Source organism: Mesoplodon mirus (assembly GCF_964341445.2).
Source record: "Mesoplodon mirus genome assembly, chromosome: 4".
NCBI classification, from domain to species: domain Eukaryota; kingdom Metazoa; phylum Chordata; class Mammalia; order Artiodactyla; family Ziphiidae; genus Mesoplodon; species Mesoplodon mirus.
This window is the reverse complement of record NC_138979.1, coordinates 23,954,480-23,974,751: the sequence shown is the minus strand read 5'-3', so window position 1 is coordinate 23,974,751 and position 20,272 is coordinate 23,954,480. Positions and strand designations below refer to the sequence as shown.

Genomic DNA, 20,272 nt, shown 5'->3' with positions numbered 1-20,272 from the left:
CATCCTGAGTTTAAAATGTTTATACGTCTTTTTCATTTTCCCCAGTCTTTTACAGTTGTCTCACCCAGGCCTAATTTGGTATCATATTAAAGAATTCGGGGCCTTTTTAGAGTTTTTACAAAGCAGCCAACTTTGCTCGATGAGAAATGACTCTTTTGGCACACGAATGTCATTGGCTTCCATGTACTTCATTAAACCATAAAATTACAACAATTAAGCCATAAAATTACAATAATCATTAAACCATAAAATTACAACAGTAAAATAAAATTACCACAGGAATAGATTTGTGAACTGAAACAACGGGCTCTTAGTGGGTACACGTATGGGTTTACCAGAGATCAGTGAGTTACCACTGGGCGTCAGTAAGCGTGTTTCATAGAAGCAACGCTGAGCACAGTTGATCACAGTAATAACAAGTTATCTGAGGTTGGTAAACACACATCTACTCTACGCTAATGACCAAAGGTAAAGGCTGGGCCCCATTTTCTTCTACTGCCAGCACCTCATGACGCACAGTGGAAACTAACTCGACCCGTGGGCCACGCGCAAAGATGTATGTTTTAAAGCTCATTAATGGCAATATACCGTATAACTTCTTTACCCTTAAAACGAAAAACATGAATGTCTCAGGAACAGCCGGCGTCGCTCCTAAGTAGAACAGTCACCCCTGCAGTCAAGGTGAGAGGCACCTCAGATTCATCCTGCAGGGAACCTGTGAGCTGGAGCTTCGTTTCCACCTTCTTTCCATTTGAACGTTATTTCCGCCCCACAGCCTCCCTGCAGTAGCCTCAGCTCCCCAGAGAGCACGGTGGCTGGATCCTCTTCCAGCCTCACCAGATAAACACAAGACACCCAAGAAATTGTGAATTTCAGATACTTGGGACATACTTCTGCTGAAACATGAGTGGTATTTATCTGAAATTCAAATTTAACTGGCATCCTGCATTGTTATTTGCTAAATCTGGCAGCTTCTTCCTTGCTCTGGGCTAATTTGGAGACTATACCAGCCCTAGGCAACCTTGAGGACACAGTCCCCAGCCAGTTCCCACTGTCCCCTTGTCCCTTTCCCCATGTCCAGAAAGAGGACTGCCTCTGAATACATGGGCCTCCCCTCCGCTAAGGCGGCAGGGAAAAAATAAAAATGGAAAGTTAATTTGCACTCTTCACCTTCCTGGAAAAGTCCACATTGGTCAATCTCTAGACAGGTTATTTGAATTTCTAACGACACACTGCTTATTGTCTTTCTAAACCAAGCCCCAGACTCTGGTGCTTTGTATGACTTGGGAAAGACTTGGGGAATGTGGATGGGGCACGGGGGTGTTAGCAGATATGGTGCTAGAAGGCAGAAAACAGAGAGGGAGAGTGTGTCTTCTTTCTGGATACACAGGCTGGCCACGCCCCAGTCTGTGTCCTAACCACGCCCACTGTTCTCCTTGCAGAGGCCTGCAGAAGGACTACCGGACAGACAGAGTGTTTGGGACCGACGTTCCTTGTTGGTTTGTGCACAACAGTGGGAAAGGCTTCATCGACAGACATTACAAGGATTACCTTGTGCCTCAGCTCTACAGCTTTCTCAAATGGCCTTGAAAAGTTTATAGTTGGGGAAATTCTATGTATAAATATACATTTTTTTCTTGCCACCTTTGTAGTCATTCTTGAGTTTGAATAATTAAAAACTAACCAGATATCATGGTGGTTTATAAAACCTGTTAACACACCTGAAGAAAATAAATACTTTGCAAAGAAGTTTTAGGATGTTGTTGCGTTTTCAGATGGGAAGGTGTGTTAATCCAGGTCGTGCAGAGGAGGAGGGCTGCACTGGTGAGTCAAGCTGCCGTCCAGGCGGAGTCCTGGGTTTGGCCTTTACTGTAAGGACTTCACTGTTTTTAGTGTCAGGTCCTCAGCCTTGCAACTGAATACCTTATTAGGTTGTCAGTTACATGGGAAATTCAATTATGAGGTTATTTGGTGAACTTGGAATAAGAACAGGGGAAGTCACCTATCTTGTTTTGTAGTTATATATATATGAATATAAAGCCCTGTCACCCTCTGTAGGGATAACCTTGCCAAGGTACCTATGATGCCCATGATGCTTTGCCAAAATTCCTTCCTTAATGTTGGCCTCAGAGACCCTTTTTAGTCCAAGAAGCCGGTATTAGTCAGGATTCTCCTGAGAAAGAGAACTAGTAGGACAGCCATATCATATATACACACATATATAGTTGGCCCTTGAACAATGTGGGGCTTAGGGCTGCCAAAATCCCACACAGTCGAAAATCAACAAACTTTTATCTCTGTCTCAAAGACAAAGGAATTGATAGATGACTCACCCAAGGGCAGGAAACTGAAACAGTATAGAACAGATCAGGACTCAAACCCTAGTTTTTGTTTGTTTTTTTATAAATTTATTTTTTATTTATATTATTTATTTTTGGCCGTGTTGGGTCTTTGTTGCTGTGCATGGGCCTTCTCTAGTTGCGGTGAGCAGGGGCTACTCTTCGTTGCGGTGCGCGGACTTCTCATTTTTTTTTTTTTTTTTTTGCTGTACGCGGGCCTCTCACTGCTGTGGCCTCTCCCGTTGCGGAGCACAGGCTCCGGACACACAGGCTCCGCGGCCATGGCTCGCGGGCCCAGCCGCTCCGCGGCATGTGGGATCTTCCGGGATCGGGGCACGAACCCGTGTCCCCTGCATCGGCAGGCGGACTCTCAACCACTGCGCCACCAGGGAAGCCCCGGACTTCTCATTATGGTGGCTTCTCTTGTTGCAGGGCACAGGCTCTAGGTGTGTGGGCTTCAGCAGTTGTGGCACATGGGCTCAGTAGTTGTGGTTCATAGGCCCTAGAGTGCAGGCTCAGTAGTTGTGGTGCATGGGCTTAGCTGCTCCATGGCATGTGGGATCTTCCCGGACCAGGGCTCGGACCCATGTCCCCTGCATTGGCACGTGGATTCTTAACCACTGAACCACCAGGGAAGCTCTCAAACCCTAGTTTTTTGATTCCACATACTGTGATCTCTAATTAAACACAAACTTTTCCCCATACTTAATTTTAAAGATCTGTAAAATGAAACAACAGGTGCTATATTTGTTTTTTAAAAATCCACATACAGGGGCTTCCCTGGTGGCACAGTGGTTGAGAATCTGCCTGCCAATGCAGGGGACACGGGTTCGAGCCCTGGTCTGGGAAGATCCCACATGCTGCGGAGCAACTAGGCCCGTGAGCCACAACTACTGAGCCTGCATGTCTGGAGCTTGTGCTCCGCAACAAGAGAGGCCGTGACAGTGAGAGGCCCGTGCACCGCGATGAAGAGTGGCCCCCGGTCGCCACAACTAGAGAAAGCCCACGCGCAGAAACGAAGACCCAACACAGCCAAAAAAAAAAAAAAAACCTGCTACCTTTGGCTATATAAGGTTAGTTCTATTCCTAGTATTTTACATGTGCTCAGCAATTCTAAAAATAATGACGAAAATCTTGGGGTGTAAATTTACATGCAGAGTACTGAGCAACATAGTCCTAGCAAAAGAAACTAGATTTAAAATGAAACCCATGTTATTCAAATTATCAAAACTTTTATTAATAGCTGGTGTTTTAAAATTCATTTCCTGTAAAAATCACCTTATTAATACTGTTCACATGTGTCCCTCGAGACCAGAAAATTGCCTTCTCTATATAATTAATTTTGAATTATAAGTGAATAATCAATTTTGAATTTCAAATGAAGAAACCAAATTAATGGGAATCATTGGAAAAGAAGGAACTATTCCACTGTCTGCCTCTTGATTAGTTCTGAAAGTATTACGCTCTCAGTGATGAAGAAAAACAAGTTGACAATTATCTATGCTTATTCGTTGAAGCACCTTGGAACCCATTGGTAATTGATCAATATTTAATTTTGTATAAAGCTGGGGTATTACAGGGCTGGTATTTGTCAAATATATTCCTCTTTAGGAAAAAAGTAACCTATCTTCAAAGCTTTTGGTAAGTATCAATCTAAACAGTTCCCATTAAACCAATTAGATATGTAAGTCTTTTTTTTTTTTTTTTTTTTTTTGCGGTATGCGGGCCTCTCACTGTTGTGGCCTCTCCCGTTGCGGAGCACAGGCTCCGGACGCGCAGGCCCAGCGGCCATGGCTCACGGGCCCAGCCGCTCCGCGGCATATGGGATCCTCCCAGACCGGGGCACGAACCCGTATCCCCTGCATCGGCAGGCGGACTCTCAACCACTGCGCCACCAGGGAGGCCCAGATATGTAAGTCTTATTGTCAGAACTTTCAGGAAAATAAGAGGCTTTGTTTGAGAAACAAGACTGCGTTCAGATCATACTTCTGTCATGAGTCTGTTTGTTTGTGTTTTTAAAATCTGAAAATTAAAGAAGGCTTCTTAGAGTTGGAAAATTGGCAATCCAAAGAAATAAGTAATAAAAAGGGAATTAGAAAGTGTCTCTATGTGTAGTAAAAATGAACTATGAATCAGTAGTTATTTTAGTACCTAATGGTATGAGGTCTTATGCAAGTCATTCTACTTGCTTTAAAGGATCACTTAATACCATATGGAGGAACATCTTCTCTTCAGCCTTATCCCAATTGAAAGAGCTGTGATTCCAAAGACCCAGTAAGATGAAAGTAGAAATTACCTAGCTGCCTAGATACATTAAAAATGCTTATATGCTGTAATAATTTAGTAGTCTTATTCCTTTCTTAACACTTTTTCAGGGAATTCCCTGGCAGTCCAGTGGTTAGGGCTCAGCAGCCGTGGTCCGGGTTCGAACCCTGGTCAGGAAAGTAAGATCCCGCAAGCGGCAAGCATGAGGCATGGCCAAAAAACCAACCAAACAAACAAAACAAAACAAAAAACAAAACACTTTTTTACACTGGCAAAGTCTACATGGGTGACTTTTTCTGAAATATCCATGTGAGAGAAAGAAAAATCAAGGACGCTTCCTTTTAATGGTATAGTGATTCAATTACCCAGTTAACGTTTCTGGGGTCACTTCAGTCTACCTAATGACGAACTTACAACAAAGGCTAAGCCATATTCTAATCCTGTGATCCCATTTCACCAGAGTAGGAACTGAGGTATATACGGGTAACAGTAACGGTCTCTCACTGCGGTACGTCAAAGTCAGGGCGGGGTTGTTTTTTTTTTTTTTTTGGCTGCACCAGGCCTTAGTTGCGGCATATGGGATCTAATTCCCTGATCAGGGATGGAACCCGGGTCAGGGATGGAACCTGCATTGGGAGCACAGAGACTTAACCACTGGACCGCCAGGGAAGTCCCAGGGCGGGTTTTTAAGTAGCTACTCCAAATTAGCTAATTTCTCTTAATCGGCCAATCATTTCATTTGAATATCAATTCACTGAACATTGTCAATCCCTACATGACACCCATCTTGGGCCTACACCTGCTTCTCACCCTTTTATCTCCAGCACCTCCTGCAATCATTTACTTACGGGAGGCGCTTTAGTAAATGTTTGAATAAATTCACTCAAACATGTCAGCAAAAACTGATAGGCAGAAGTACACATGGGGAAAAAGAGCAAATAAGGCAACGGGATCTGACGGCATTCCTAATGAAGAAAACTCAAGGAGGGCTTCCCTGGTGGCGCAGTGGCTGAGAGTTCGCCTGCTGATGCAGGCGATGCAGGTTCGTGCCCCGGTCCGGGAAGATCCCACATGCCACGGAGCAGCTGGGCCCATGAGCCATGGCCACTGAACCTGCACGTCCAGAGCCTGTGCTCCGCAACGGGACAGGCCACAACAGTGAGAGGCCCGCGTACTGCAAAAAAAAAGAAAAAAAAAAAAAAAGAAAACTCAAGGAATTTGCTTTCCTAAGATATCAATGCCAATAATTTGATAGGACCTCAAGCAAGCTGGTGAAAAAGAACAGCTTTCCAAAAACTGAGAAGCCACAGACAGAGAAAATATTTGCAAAAGACATTATCTAAGACGATCATCCAAAATATACAAAGAACTCTTAAAACTCAACAGTAAGGAAGTGAATGACCCAATTTAAAAATGGCAAAAGACCTGAATAGACACGATATACAGATGGCAAATAAACATATGGAAAGATGTTCAACATCGTATGTCATTAGGGATTGCAAATTAAGACAATGAGATACTACTACACACCTATTAGAATGCCAAAATCAAGACAACACTAAATGCTGGTGAGGAGGTGGAGCAACAGGAACTCTCATTCATTGCCTGCAGGGCTACAGAATAGAACAGCCACTTCGGAAGTCAATCTTACCATTCAATCCAGGAACCACGCTCTATGGTATTTCCCCAAATGAGCTGAAAACTTATGCCTACACAAAAATCTACACACGTAGGTTTACAGCAGCTTCATTCATAGTTGACAAAACTTGGAAGCAACGAAGATGTCCCTCAGTAGGTGAATGGGTAAATACACTGTGGTATATACAGATAAGGTGGTATTATTCAGCACTTAAAAAAAAAGCCATCAAGCCACGAGAAGACACGTGGAGGAAACAAATGCATATTACCAAGTAAAAGAAGCCAGCCTGAAAAGGCTACATACTGCATGAGTCCAACTATCAGACATTCTGAGGAAGGCAAAACTATGTAGACAGTAAAAAGATCAGTGGTTGATGGAGGCAGGCAGGGGAGGGGGGATGAGCAGGTGGATGTTTAGACTGATGAACCTATTTTGCATGATACCATAATGGTGAATATATTTCATTATAAATTAGTCCAAGCCCATAGAATGTACAATCCCAATAGTGAACCCTGACGTCAGCTACGGACACTTGGTGAGGATGACGTGTCCATGCAGGGTCATCAGTTATAACAGATGCACCATCTGGAGGGGGTGCTGATGGTAGGGAGGCTGTGGCTTGGGGGGTAGGGGGCACGTGGGAAATCTCTACACATTCTGCTTAATTTTGCTGTGAACTTAAAATTGCTCCAAAAAAATAAAGTCTTTTTTTTTTTTTTTTTTAAAGAATAGCTTACGATGCTTTAAAAAGAAAAAAAAAGTCAGGGAATTCCCTGGCGGTCCAGTGGTTAGGACTCTGTGCTTCTACCGCAGGGGGCCCAGGTTCAATCCCTGGTTGGGGAACTAAGATCCTGCAAGCCGTGCGGCTCGGCCAAAAAAATAAAAAGAAAGAAAAGAAAATAGATTAAAAAGTCTACATAAGACTTGATTTTAGGTGTCTGCAGTCACTCTGCTTAACATAACCATATTGGCCTCTAAAAACTTACAGGAAAAAAGGTTCTACAGTCTAGCATCATATTTTTGTGCTTCAGACTTTTTTCAATTAAGTTGACCTTCAATAATGCTACTTTGTTTTATTCTGCGATAATTTCAGGAAGATGCTGGAGAAAAGAATTAAACGTGGGCGGTAGGGATGAAACATGGTTTTCTAAGAAGAAAACCACTGAGTTGATTCCAAACTTACAGATTTGGGGGAGGCCTATGAAATTTGTCGTTTTATTTCTCCACCAGAATCAGGGAGAACCATTCCCCTTATGGAAATTCCTCAGGTCACAAACGCTTGCCCCCATTTACTGACACTACTGCTCACTTCCGTTTATCAAACACCTACTTAGTGCTGGGCTTTACGTCTGACACTCCATATGCATTTTCTGTAGTTCTCACAACAACCCTGCCGGGACACACTATTTTTGACAATTTATACATTAAAAGCATTGAAATTCAAGAACATTAACTTTCCTGAGATGACTTAGCTAGTGAATAGAACAGCCAAAATTCAACCTAAAGTCTGCCCAACTCCAAAACCCAGCTCCTTTCCCTAGTACGATGCTGTCCAGCTATTTTGGAAACGCTTTAATTCATCCCAGAACATTTTCTGTAAAGCTACTGACATCATCCTATTACTATTTCTTTTGCTGCCTCCTCTGTCTCTGTTCACCAGCAAATATTCTCCCGCCTTCTGATAACAGATTTATCACTCCTCCCCTAAGGGTGGGGCTCAAGAGGGATGGCCCATGGGTTGGAATACAATCCAAGTCTGGCCAGTCAGTAGTATTCCAATCCTTTTACTTGGAATGATCTGTCCCGGTGTGGATCCATAAGACTCAATCCCAGGTCTTTTGCTGGAACTGTGACAGGAGGGTAAGATACAAACCTGGAGGCTGGAGATGCTGGCAGTCATCTTGCTGTTTTGAGAAGTACCTGCGAATGAACCCAACACAGAAGCCAGAGATGACAGGGACCCAGCCTTGAATCTGGACTTCTTGCACCCTGAATCTCACTTGAATCGAGGGTCTGCTCCTTCGCAGTTATATGAACCATAAACTTCCTTTTTTTTTTTCCATAAGCAACCGTGAGGTGGGTTTCCTGTCTTTAGTATCCCTTCATAATATGCTGCCCTACTTATTTAAAAATGGATAGCTCACCACTGCTGGTGGGACTGTGAAATGGTGTGGCCACTTTGGAACACGGCCTGGCAGCTCTTCAAATGTTAAACATGGTATAACATGAGTGAGTTACAGTATGACTCTGAATTCAATCCTAAGATCTGAAAACGTACATTCACACAAAATCCTGTATACGAATGTTCACAGCAGCATTATTCATAATTGCCTCAAAGTGGAAACAATCCAAATCCAGCAACTGATGAATAGTTTTTTAAAAATGTGGTATACCCATATGATGGATAATTGTTCAATGAAAAGGAATGAGACAGTGATCCGTGCTACAACGTGGATAACCCCTGAAAACATTATGCTGTGTGAAAGAAGCCGGTCATAAAAGACCGCATATCGTATGATTCCATTTATATGAAATGTCCAAAATAGGCAAATACACAGAGATGGAAAGTCGATTAGTAGTTGCCGGGGCTGGGGAGAGAGGGGGAGTTAGGAGTGACTATGGATACAGGGTTACTTTCGGGGGTGATGAAAATGTTTCAAATTAGATAGTGGTGGTGCTTGCACAACTCTGTAAATATTCTAAATACCACTGAAATGTCCACTTTAAATGGGTGAAATTGTATGGTGTGTGAATTATATCTCAATAAAGCTGCTATTCTATTTATAGTTTGACTCTTTAAAATGTAGTTATATTTACAGTTCAACTTTACTACTTTACTGATGAAAATAGAAATTTAGAGTACATGAAGGATTTCCTCTAACTATATGATTCTAAATTGTCCTATATAAAACACTTTACAATAATGTTCTTTTAATGAAGATAAAAAATCAGCAAGGAAATATTACAAAGGAAATAAAAATAACAAAGACAAAATTATATAATTTTGATACTTCATAAGACATAACTAAATTTTTCTGTAAGTTTAGCTAAGCAACTATACAGTAATATTTAAATAAATCTATTTGTTTTATACAAAAGAAACACCCTAACACAGTAGAGTCTTGTAATGCCTTCGTGAACACCAATTTGATGCTTTAAGATTTTAATGTGCTGTTAACAAATTTTCTAACTCAGGCAAGTTTAGAAATGTCTTCGTATTGAATTCCTTCAACTCTGCGTCCTTTTAAAGGGCCCTACAAATTAAAATAATTGAAGAAGAGGTTAAGAACACACATGTACTTACAAGACAAGAAAAGGACACACACTTCTGGATCCAAATTTGCCTTTTCCACATCCCTAAGATACCACTAAGGTAGCTAACAGTTCTACACATATGTGAATTTTAAAAGTATTCTAAAGTATCCTACGGCATCCTCATCAAGAACTGGCTGTATTTTCTTCAGTGCTATGTGGCATGTGTTTTCTCTAGACCCTGTGGCAGAGACTGGCTGGCTGGTCAGTATCTCCTCTGCTTCCTGGATAAAGTCACACTTCCTTGCTCCTCCTGTGGTCAGGTATGCCATGAGATGGAGCTCCGGCCCAAGGAAGGGAACAGAAGTGACGCGGGCCACTTCCAGGCCCAGGCCATGCTCCCCTCCACAGGCAACCCGTCACGCTCCCCGCAGCCTGCCTGAAGCACACGGACACGGCAGCTGTCAAAACCCCGGTTGAAGGTGGTAGAGCCACAAGTCAGGACCCTGGGCTCACAAATCACCCCTAAGAAAAGAGCCATTCCCTGATTCAGAAGACCTGTTCTGGACTTCACAATGAGAAGTTAATGTCTATCACGTTTGTGCCACTATCAGTTGGGCTTTTTTTTTAAATAACAAATATTATTTTAAGCAATACAAATCCTCATACTCAAACATATTTGTCTAGTTTAGCTGTGACAGGCTGGTCTTATTACAGAAAATGAGTCTAACCTGAAATATATTTTCTTGTTCCCTTCATATCCAACAAAAAGGGAAAGGGGAAAGAAAACTGGATTAATGAAAGATGATACCTGTCATAGAAGCTGATACAGCCTGGGAACACAGAGGCTAAGAATATGGGCTCTGGACCCAGACTGCCCAAGTTCAAACCCCACCCTCAGCAGGTGACATAACCCCTCAGTGCCCCATTATCCCCTAGTGGGGAACAGTAACAGTACCCTACATTACTGGCTTGTTGAGAAATATAAATGAGTTAGCACATATAAAGTGCTCAGAATAACATCTGGAACATAATATGCATATGAGCTCAATAATTCTTAACTCTTACTATTAAATCTTTCGGTTAAAATTTAAAAGTTGGTCCTCTCCACTGCAAAATATAAAATGATGATGATGACTCTAACCCTGGGCTGAGATTTTAACATTTTTTACCTTCCTTTAAAAAATGCTTTTAAAATGTCTTTCTTTTCATGTACTATAATGATTACATATAAAGGAAATAAGTTCCCAGATAAAGCATGACCCAGCTTGACTCTTTCATCATCAGGTTTAAAGGTCGAAGGTCAATCACACTTCTGTGATAAGAAGGCCAAGCAAGGGATAAAAAAGGGGGCCAGACGTGGGTTAACTAGGCAAGTAGCTAAAAAGCTAGGGCTGGTTTTGAACAATTTGTGAGCTATTTAAAAAATCTGCTTAGTAAATGTGTAAATTTCGAATCTTAGGATACTGATACTAAAATTTAAGATGCTAGAAATAATAAAAATAGGAGAAACCACTCGAAAAGTTCATGTTTTTCAGGGCATTGACTTGGAGAAAACATGCGGACATAGAGACAAGCTGACCGACATGAACAAACCAACAGATATTTTTAATGGAGGCAGGCTGCAAAAGAAGAAGAAAAAAACCAAAAAATTTGCATGTGGGTTTCCTCTCCCAAGAGTACATGCTGCTTTGCAATCAACCAGAAAGGCTTTCCCTGCGGATCACCTCCGAGGTTCTATCTCGGTCCGGCTCTGAGAGCGATGAAAGCATTAGAGGGGAAGATGGAGCTGTGGGTTCACAGCAAGGCCGGGAAGAAAGCAGCTCTCGAAAATCATACAGACTGGAAACCAAAGGTGTGGATGGAACCTAAAATATCCTCAACAGTACTGAGTCGTTCTGTTTCCCTTAGATGAAAACGTGAAGCGGGATCGAAGTTGGATAGTATTAGGAAACTAGAAAGTGGAGGAGATTCAACCTGCCAAGGAAATACGAGAGTTCCCACGATCTTATGCTGATTGAGTCAGAAAAAAAAAAAGATTTAAAAAAGAGCTTCAATCTGTTCAGGTAGTCAGATTAATAAATTCCCTACTGACAGGTGACATTCCCTGTTCCTTTTTTTTCCCCTTAGTGTTTATGTTCATTGGTGATTAGTATTTTCAAGGACAGGGAAAAAATGCTTAATTTACTGAAATGTGATTTCTTTCAAATCAGGACCTAAGTGGTTTTTCTGGAAAGCTTTCCCGAGACACATATTCTCAAACCAGTTCATAGGTGGGTTCAGGGGACCTAAGAACTCCTTAAAGGGAACACATAAAATTTGGCAGTTTATGTGCAGTTTCTTGCAGAGAGCCCAAAACTTTCATCAGACTCTTCAGGAAGTTGATTATTCCCCCAAACACTAAAACTTCCTGTAGTGGAGATGAAAAAGCTTCTCATTTAGAGGTAAAGATACACGGTGCAGTAGCGCGGGGATCTAAAAAGAATTAGGCAGTTAGGAAAAAAACATGTTTCAGACCCTTCCTTCTGAAGACAGCTCAGGTCTCACTTAGCCTCATGTGTAGACCTGTCAGTGGACCATCAGTTCTAAGCCAACGAACAATTTTACTTAAATGTCAGATTTCTTAAAATCTATTTATTGATCTCTTCTACCTTACATCCTTTATGAAAGAAAGAAGGACATTAAAAAATATTATTGATCTCTGTGGCTTTTCCCCCATTAACTCTGACTATATATTCCCCACTAATCACACTACGGCAGATTGAGTTTTAGGTTAGATGTGGGGGAAAAAAACTGGGATACAAAACTATGTGTAATATATACGATGTTATAAAATAGAAAGGCTGAAAAAAAATAGACCAAAACATTAATGGAGGTTATCATTTGCCTGGAGGTTTACAGGCAATTTAAAAAATTATTTATATTAAATTGTACTTTTCAGTTTTTATCCAAGAGTGCTGCTAGAGACAACGTTTGTGTCCCTGTCAAAATTCATTCAATACATTCAAAATGTAATGGTATTAGGAGGTGGGGTCTTTGGGAAGTGATTAGGTCATGAGGGCAGAGCCCTTGAGAATGCATTAGTGCCCTTAAAAAGGGATCCCGGAGAGCTCCCTTTCCCCTCCCACCATGTGAGGACACCTTAACCAGGAAACAGGCCTTCAGCAGACATCGAATCTGCCTGTGCCTTGATCTTGGACTTCCAGCCTCCACAAATGTGAGAAATAGATTTCTGTTGTTTCTAAAGCCATCCCAGTCTATGGTATTCTGTTATAGCAGCCTGAACAGATTAAGACACATAAGGAATTTCTTTTGTAATCAGAAAATAAAATGCTTTAGTAATGTCAGTCATTAGAGAAAATAAGCTTATAGATTTCCAAATAGGAGAGAAGGCAAACAGAAAACCCAAACTTAAAACACCAATCCAATGAAAAAAAACGATAGCACATTTTAAAAGCATTTTGAAATTTCTGTCTTTGTGTAAACTATACTTACGGTTTCAATGACTATAGTAGCTGAAAAAGTCTTCTCATTGATGGATTCTAGGGTACCTTCATTTCCTCTGTAGCCTCCATTTAAAACGAGAATTCTTTTTCCTGTAACAGAAAAGGGTTAACACTTAATACAAAGAAAATGGCCACTTTCTTCTACTTTCTTACAGCCAAATGCAATTACACTGAATCAACATAGTAGAAAACAAAACTCTTCTCTTAGATGTTCTTAAGCATTTAATATCTGTATGATTCTACAGTACAGTTTGTAGATACTTTGATTACTGTAACATTACAACACTCCTCATTTTTTCTACTTATTTGTCAAGGGATGTTATAATTTTATACCAAGGAGTATAAGGTTCCTGGAGGAGATGCCCAGAGCCCAGAAGTAATCAGAAAAAATTCAGCTTACTTTTAATGTCTCTCTTTTTAAGATCATAAGATGGTTGCTAGTTTCATAAAAGCGTAAATATATGCCTGCTATTTGGTTGAGCCATTCTATCTCTAAGAATTTTCTCAACAGAAACCATATATCCATACAAAGATCCATATGCGAATGTTCATACAGCAGTTTTGTTTGTAATGGCCAAGAGCCGTAAACAACCCCAATGTCCATCAGTAGGTGACTGGATAAAGAAACTGGCACATCCACATAATGAAATACTTGGCAATAAAAAGGAATAAAGTATAGATGCACACAACAATGTGAATGAATCCAAAATGATGTACTTGTGAAAGAAGCCAGACAGAAACACAGGACACGTGGTATGATTTTATTTATATAAAATTGTAGAAAAATATGAGCTAATCTATGGTCACAGAAAGCAGATTGGTGGTTGCGTGGGGGACAGGGCAGACAGAGCAGGGAGCGAAGGATTATAAAGGAAACGGAGGAAACTTTGGGGGGCGATGGACACATTTGCTAACTTGATTGTAAGGATGGTTTTCATGGGAGTATGCATGTGTTGAAAACATCAAATTGTATACTTTATACAGATGCAGTTTATGTTAATTACATCTTACTGAAGCTGAAAAAAAAGTCCACAATTTCTAATCCATAAAATGAATTTTATTTTAGGGAGAAAGAATATAGGATCTGATAAACGGAAGTTTTAGAGACTAACATTATCACTGTGCCAGCAATGATACCACCATGAAGAGTCTGGGTCAGAGGCAAACAACCTAACTACAGAAGCATTTATACTAGATATGTGTAAGACAATTAAGGAAAAGAAAATGCAAAATAATACTGACTTTTACTTTACCATCTCAAATAGCTAAACAAATATATTAACAATAATCCTAATATGATTGATTTTATCCAGATATGTCTGTGATTTGCTTCTGGAAAGAAAACAAAGATTCTAGAAAGGGAAAATTTATTTATGCCACAAAATAGCTTTCTCAGAGGACTGGTAAACTACCATCTCACCAAGTCAAACTGGGATCAGTTATATTGGCAATTATATGTTTCTAAAAAGGAAACTCATACCCAGAACTATCAAGTAACGTCAGAAACTAAGGTTTTAAAGAATGGAATCACTTATTTCGATGGTATATTAAATGATCTGCAAAAAGATTTACCTGGTGCTGGAATTACTGTTTCTAAATGAGTCTGGTCAAGTTTCAGCTTGTCTCCAGAATCAATCATCTTCACGACAGCTGTGTAATTGTCAATTACTTCCTGCCATGTAAAACCAACACTTTTATAACAGAAGAGAGATGTGAACACAAAGTCCAAAGGACAGAAATAAATGTAAACAATGAAATTCTAACCAAAAGGTAAGAGTAACTTGTTTTAAGAGTAACTCCTTGTATCAATGGAGTTTATTTTCTAGATGCCATATATGACCTCAGGCTATGGTTCTTAAAGAATTCAATTCAAAGTTTAGTTAAGGTTTTCATCTGGAGGGAAAGGCTGGTGATCTTAGAATAAGACTTTAAGAAATACAATGAGAGGGATAATTCTGTGTCATTTCAAGTACAGTAGGAGGGCAACTTATGCATGCACAAGGCTGGGTGCTAGCATGAAACTATACTCAGGAAAAGCAAAAGAAAGAAAAAGACTGGAGCATTGATTTTTAAATTTTAAAATCCTAGAGCAATCAAAAGATAAGTCTCTCAGGCAAACCACAAGGAAGTCCTCCTTGGAACTCTGGGACACTATTACATTGCCCGTCATTAACAAAGGGAATGTACCTTACTTACTAGCAAGGTGTGCTCACTGAATTTTTTTAAGAGGTGCCGATGGGATTTCATACATCCCATTTGCTCTAGTAAGAAAGCCGACCAAAGTTAAGTATAAACTATGGTTGGAAATGAAATATTTCTCCAACCATTGGGAAGTCAGCCTTCCTTTCATGGAACCATCAAGAACCTTAGACACACTGCTTCTGTTACTAGGACTTGATTTTTAAGGAATATGAAAGTGGCTTTACTCAGCCACACACCAGCTCCTTCCCCAAATTCCATCATAACTTCATGTTCTTACCTTAACAATCCCCTTTTTCTTATGATATTTCTCTCCAAGTTTTTTGGTTATAATTTTCACTACAATTTCCTGGAAAATAAGAAAAAAATAACGATGGAAGGAATGATATAAATTATCTTTCCTCTTTTGATCCTTCATTTTAAACATTTTCACCAAAAATCATAGTAAAATGTTAACTGCTTTGCCAAATAAGACATTTTGGAGTTGGAAGTCTTCTCAACGATGGCAGAACATTTCCTTAGTAATCTTTCATTCCTTCTGTCTCTTTTTATTCAACACAGTTGGTTACCAAGAGGAAAAACCACATATCTCATGGCTGATTTCCATAGTGAAGGTTTCCTGAAATCTAAGACTTTCATCCACCAATCTCAACTCTATTAATCCAGGTCTTTCATAGAGAGCTTCTTTCTTTCTCTCCATTCAAGGAAGAAAAAATGCCAAGGATGTTATATGTTGATGTTCACCGCTGACAAAAACTCAGAGAGCAAGAGTCTCACTGGGAACTGCAAGAAACGGAGGCTTTGAGCTAAAGCACAACACTTTCCACAATGCTCTTTTCTCATGATGTTGCTCTGGATTTTTGATAAGACTGGACTCCTCCAGACTAGCTCCAGCTAAAAGCATCGCTCTTCTGAGCATCTAGTTCTCAACAGGAGAGAAGTCTGAGTTTATTTCATATTAATGCATTCTGAGTTTGCTTCTTTACCATTGTTTTCCTGATTTCAATTAGCTAATGGCTGACGATGAAAATTAAATCACGTGACTTAATCCCAGATTCACTAAAGCAATTCTGTATTTGCTACTTCAGAGTGGACACAGCAGAAGTACTAGATGGTCACAAGTACTTCAATAAACCAGTCTAAACATTACATTAACAAAAATCTAGTAAGGGGCTTCCCTGGTGGCACAGTGGTTGAGAGTCCACCTGCCGATGCAGGGGACACGGGTTCGTGCCCCGGTCCGGGAAAATCCCACATGCCACGGAGCGGCTGGGCCCGTGAGCCATGACCGCTGAGCCTCTGCGTCCTGAGCCTGTGCTCCGCAACGGGAGAGGCCACAACAGTGAGAGGCCCGCATACCGCAAAAAAAAAAAAAAAAAAAAAAAACAACCTAGTAAGGACTTTGGGGGAGAATATTTAACAGCAGAAAAATATGTTTAAGAGAAGGCTTGAATGTTCTTATTCTTAAGCCAGTATTCTATTAAGACTTTCTCAGTGAAGCCATATAATACCAACAGCTTCTCTGATTTCTGGGCTAAATTTCTCAAAGGCCCTCATGGGTACACACACTTATAATTTAAACATAATTCATTACTTCATTGTACTATTGACACTTGCTCATAGCACATCTGTCAAAACTTTCTTTTCTCAGTTTAAATACTAAAGCTCTCCAATCCATCTCTGTGGGCTGCTGGTTATTTTAACACACATACTGCCCATTTCAAAATGAGACAAACACTGAGTCATTGGATCCCTGTTGGCTGATCTTCACTTTTAATGTAACACTCTCCAAGAGGAGCTAGGAAGAAAATCTGAATAATTTACTACACCAGAAGATTATCAAACTGAAAATAAAATTTTATTAAAAGTATTGTCAATGCAGGAACTTCCCTGGCGGTCCAGTGGTTAAAGACTTCACCTTCCAATGCAGGGGGTGTGGGTTCAATTCCTGGTTGGGGAGGTAAGATCCCACATGCCTTGTGGCCAAAAAACCAGGGCGTAAAACAGAAGCAATATTGTAAGGAGTTCCATAAAGACTTTAAAAATGGTCCACATTAAAAAAAAAAATCTTAAAAAAAAAAAGTATTGTCAATGGGAAGAGAACTTTTGGACTAACTAAAAATGCTTTGCTTTTTTTTGTTTTTTTGTTTTTTGCTTTTGGTTTGTTTTCTTTTTCCTTTAAACCAATGGTTCTGAACAAAGGTGATCCTAAACATGAGAATCACCTAGGCGGTCAGTGAAAATAGCCATTTCACCCCAGGAGACTGGATAGTGGTAGTATTGACGCATATATATCTTGGAAAGAAATGGTCTAAATTTTTTTGAATTGTGCTCTGGTTAAGAACTACTGCTCTAAGCAAAATTCTTGATTATACTTTCATAAACAATATATGAAACTATTAATATCAAATGCTAGCTACTCCGACAGGGAAAGCAAACAAAATAATTCATAGATGGTTGCCTCTCTCTAGGTCCTTACTTTTCTAATCTTGACCCAGACTTCTACTCAGAGATGGAAGTCAGGGAGACTAATGCATCCCAGGAAGTACTGTTTATCAGGGCAGAGTACAACCTAGTGAATCTGACTGCCAGGGAAATCCGAGCTCACCACTTCCTAAATGACCTTGGGGGAATTACTCAAATAATCTATACCTCAGTTTTCTCACCTATAAAAAGGGAATAATAACAGTAATTACCTTGTAGGGCTGATATGAGAATTAACTGAAATAATTCATATGAAGTACTTTTTTAAAAAAGTTTTTCTTTTTTTTTTAATTGAATTATAGTTGATTTACAATGTTGTGTTAGTTTCAGGTATACACCACAGTGATTCAGTTATATGTATATGTTTATCTATTCTTTTCCAGATTCTTTTCCCTTATAGGTTATTAAAAAATATTGAGTATTGGGGCTTCCCTGGTGGCGCAGTGGTTGAGAGTCCGCCTGCCAATGCAGGGGACACGGGTTCGTGCCCCGGTCTGGGAAGATCCCACATTCCGCGGAGCGGCTGGGCCCGTGAGCCATGGCCGCTGAGCCTGCGCGTCCGGAGCCTGTGCTCCGCAATGGGAGAGGCCACAACAGTGAGAGGCCTGTGTACAGCAAAAAAAAAAAAAAAAAAAAATTGAGTATAGTTCCCTGTGCTATACAGTAGGTCCTTGTTGGTTATCTGTTTCATACATAATAGTGTGTAACTGATAATCCCAAACTCCTAATTTATCCCCTCCCTACACACTGCCTTTTCCCTTTGGTAACCATAAGTTTGTTTTCCATGTCAGTGGGTCTATTTCTGTTTTGTAAAGAAGCTCATTTGTATCTTTTTTTTTTTTTTTAGATTCCACATATAAGCGATATCATATGATATTTGCCTTTGTCTGGTTTATGAAGTACTTATTTTCTATTTAATACAGCAAGGATTTTCATAACTTATTTCATGATCTTTCATGTGATCACCAGGCAAATGTCTCCCATTGTATAAGGACATAAACAAAATTATTTTTAAGCTAGTGAGGGAATAACTATGAAGATTTAACTTAGAACTTTATGCTTTTTGATTTTCAAGATCATTATTAATAATAATAACAAATCAGAAATTTTCAAATCAGAAATTACCCAAATAATTACTTTTCACTCTCATGTTATTGATGAAGCCAGCTTCCTTAAGGATAACTAAGATACCCTGGAGGTTTTATGAAAACTTCATATTCCAGTAAGTTCAAAACCGAGCAGTAATAAATAAAAAATATTTAAAGTACTGAAATGTTTAAAAATTATTATGCAATTGTTATCTTAAAAGAACAAGAAATAAAGTGAAATAAGTCAGAGGAAGATAAAAACTATGACATCATTTATATGTGGAATCTAAAATATACAACAAACTAGTGAATAAAACAAAAAAGAAGCAGACTCACAGACATAGAGAACAAACTAGTGGTTACCAGTGGGGAGAGGGAAGTGGAGAGGGGCAATAAAGGGATGAGGGGAAAAAAAAGTTATTACAGGCTTACATGAAATCATGTGTGTGAAACTTCTGAAAACTAGAAAGCACTACAGAATTTAAAGAATCTTTCCTTCAATAAAAAAATTTTTTTAAGACTTCAGTAAATTAGATTAAGAAAGAAATGAAAAAAGACAGAAGAAGCAATAATAAAAAAGCAATAAGAAACAAATCTTTCCTTGAACTTATATAATTAAAACCTGTTTTTAGAAAAGGGAACCCTCTTGCACTGTTGGTGGGAATGTAAATTGATACAGCCACTATGGAGAACAGTATGGAGGTTCCTTAAAAAACTAAAAACAGAACTATCATATGACCCAGCAATCCCACTACTGGGCATATACCCTGAGAAAACCATAATTCAGAAAGAGTCATGTACCACAATGTTCGTTGCAGCTCTATTTACAATAGCCAGGACATGGAAGCAACCTAAGTATCCATCGACAGATGAATGGATAAAGAAGATGTGGCATGTATATACAATGGAATATTACTCAGCCATAAAAAGAAACGAAATTGAGTTATTTGTAGTGAGGTGGATGGACCTAGAGTCTGTCATACAGAGTGAGGTAAGTCAGAAAGAGAAAAATAAATACTGTATGCTAACACATATATATGGAATCTAAAAAAAAATGGTTATGAAGAACCTAGGGGCAGGATGGGAATAAAGATGCAGACCTACTAGAGAATGGACTTGGGGACATGGGGAGGGGGAAGGGTAAGCTGGGACAAAGTGAGAGAGTGGCATGGACGTATATACACTACCAAATGTAAAACCGATAGCTAGTGGGAAGCAGCCGCATAGCACAGGGAGATCAGCTCAGTGCTTTGTGACCACCTAAAGGGGTGGGATAGGGAGGGTGGGAGGGAAGGAGGGAGATGCAAGAGGGAAGAGATATGGGGATATATGTATATGTATAGCTGATTCACTTTGTTATAAAGCAGAAACTAACACACCATTGTAAAGCAATTACATGCCAATAAAGATGTTAAAGAACACACAAAAAAAGCTGCTTTTACAACAAAGTACCTAACTGGGTATTCTTATAGCAAAAATTGAAAATAATTCCAGGCTTAA

General features: G+C 39.8%; 2 protein-coding genes across 3 annotated transcripts in view; one reads left to right on the top strand and one right to left on the bottom strand.

Annotated features, from left to right (window-relative positions):
• Positions 1-1,903, top strand: part of ITIH2 (inter-alpha-trypsin inhibitor heavy chain 2) — a 39,043-nt gene extending 37,140 nt beyond the window's left edge. The window contains exon 21 of the mRNA XM_082618474.1: positions 1,443-1,903. Coding sequence (XP_082474600.1) covers positions 1,443-1,590 — 148 coding nt within the window. The 3' untranslated portion in view covers positions 1,591-1,903. The remainder of the gene's footprint in view (positions 1-1,442) is intronic.
• Positions 1-20,272, bottom strand: part of KIN (Kin17 DNA and RNA binding protein) — a 47,910-nt gene that overhangs the window by 1,570 nt on the left and 26,068 nt on the right. Inside the window, exons 10-13 of one of the 2 annotated variants that reach the window (XM_082618472.1) lie at positions 15,481-15,549; positions 14,574-14,673; positions 12,991-13,091; positions 9,184-9,497 (exon numbers count right to left, since the gene is read on the bottom strand). In XM_082618472.1, the coding sequence (XP_082474598.1) occupies positions 9,435-9,497; positions 12,991-13,091; positions 14,574-14,673; positions 15,481-15,549 (333 nt within the window). In that variant the 3' untranslated portion in view covers positions 9,184-9,434. Of the gene's footprint in view, positions 1-9,183; positions 9,498-12,990; positions 13,092-14,573; positions 14,674-15,480; positions 15,550-20,272 lie in introns of those variants that run through there. The other variant, XM_082618473.1, reaches the window with a different exon arrangement.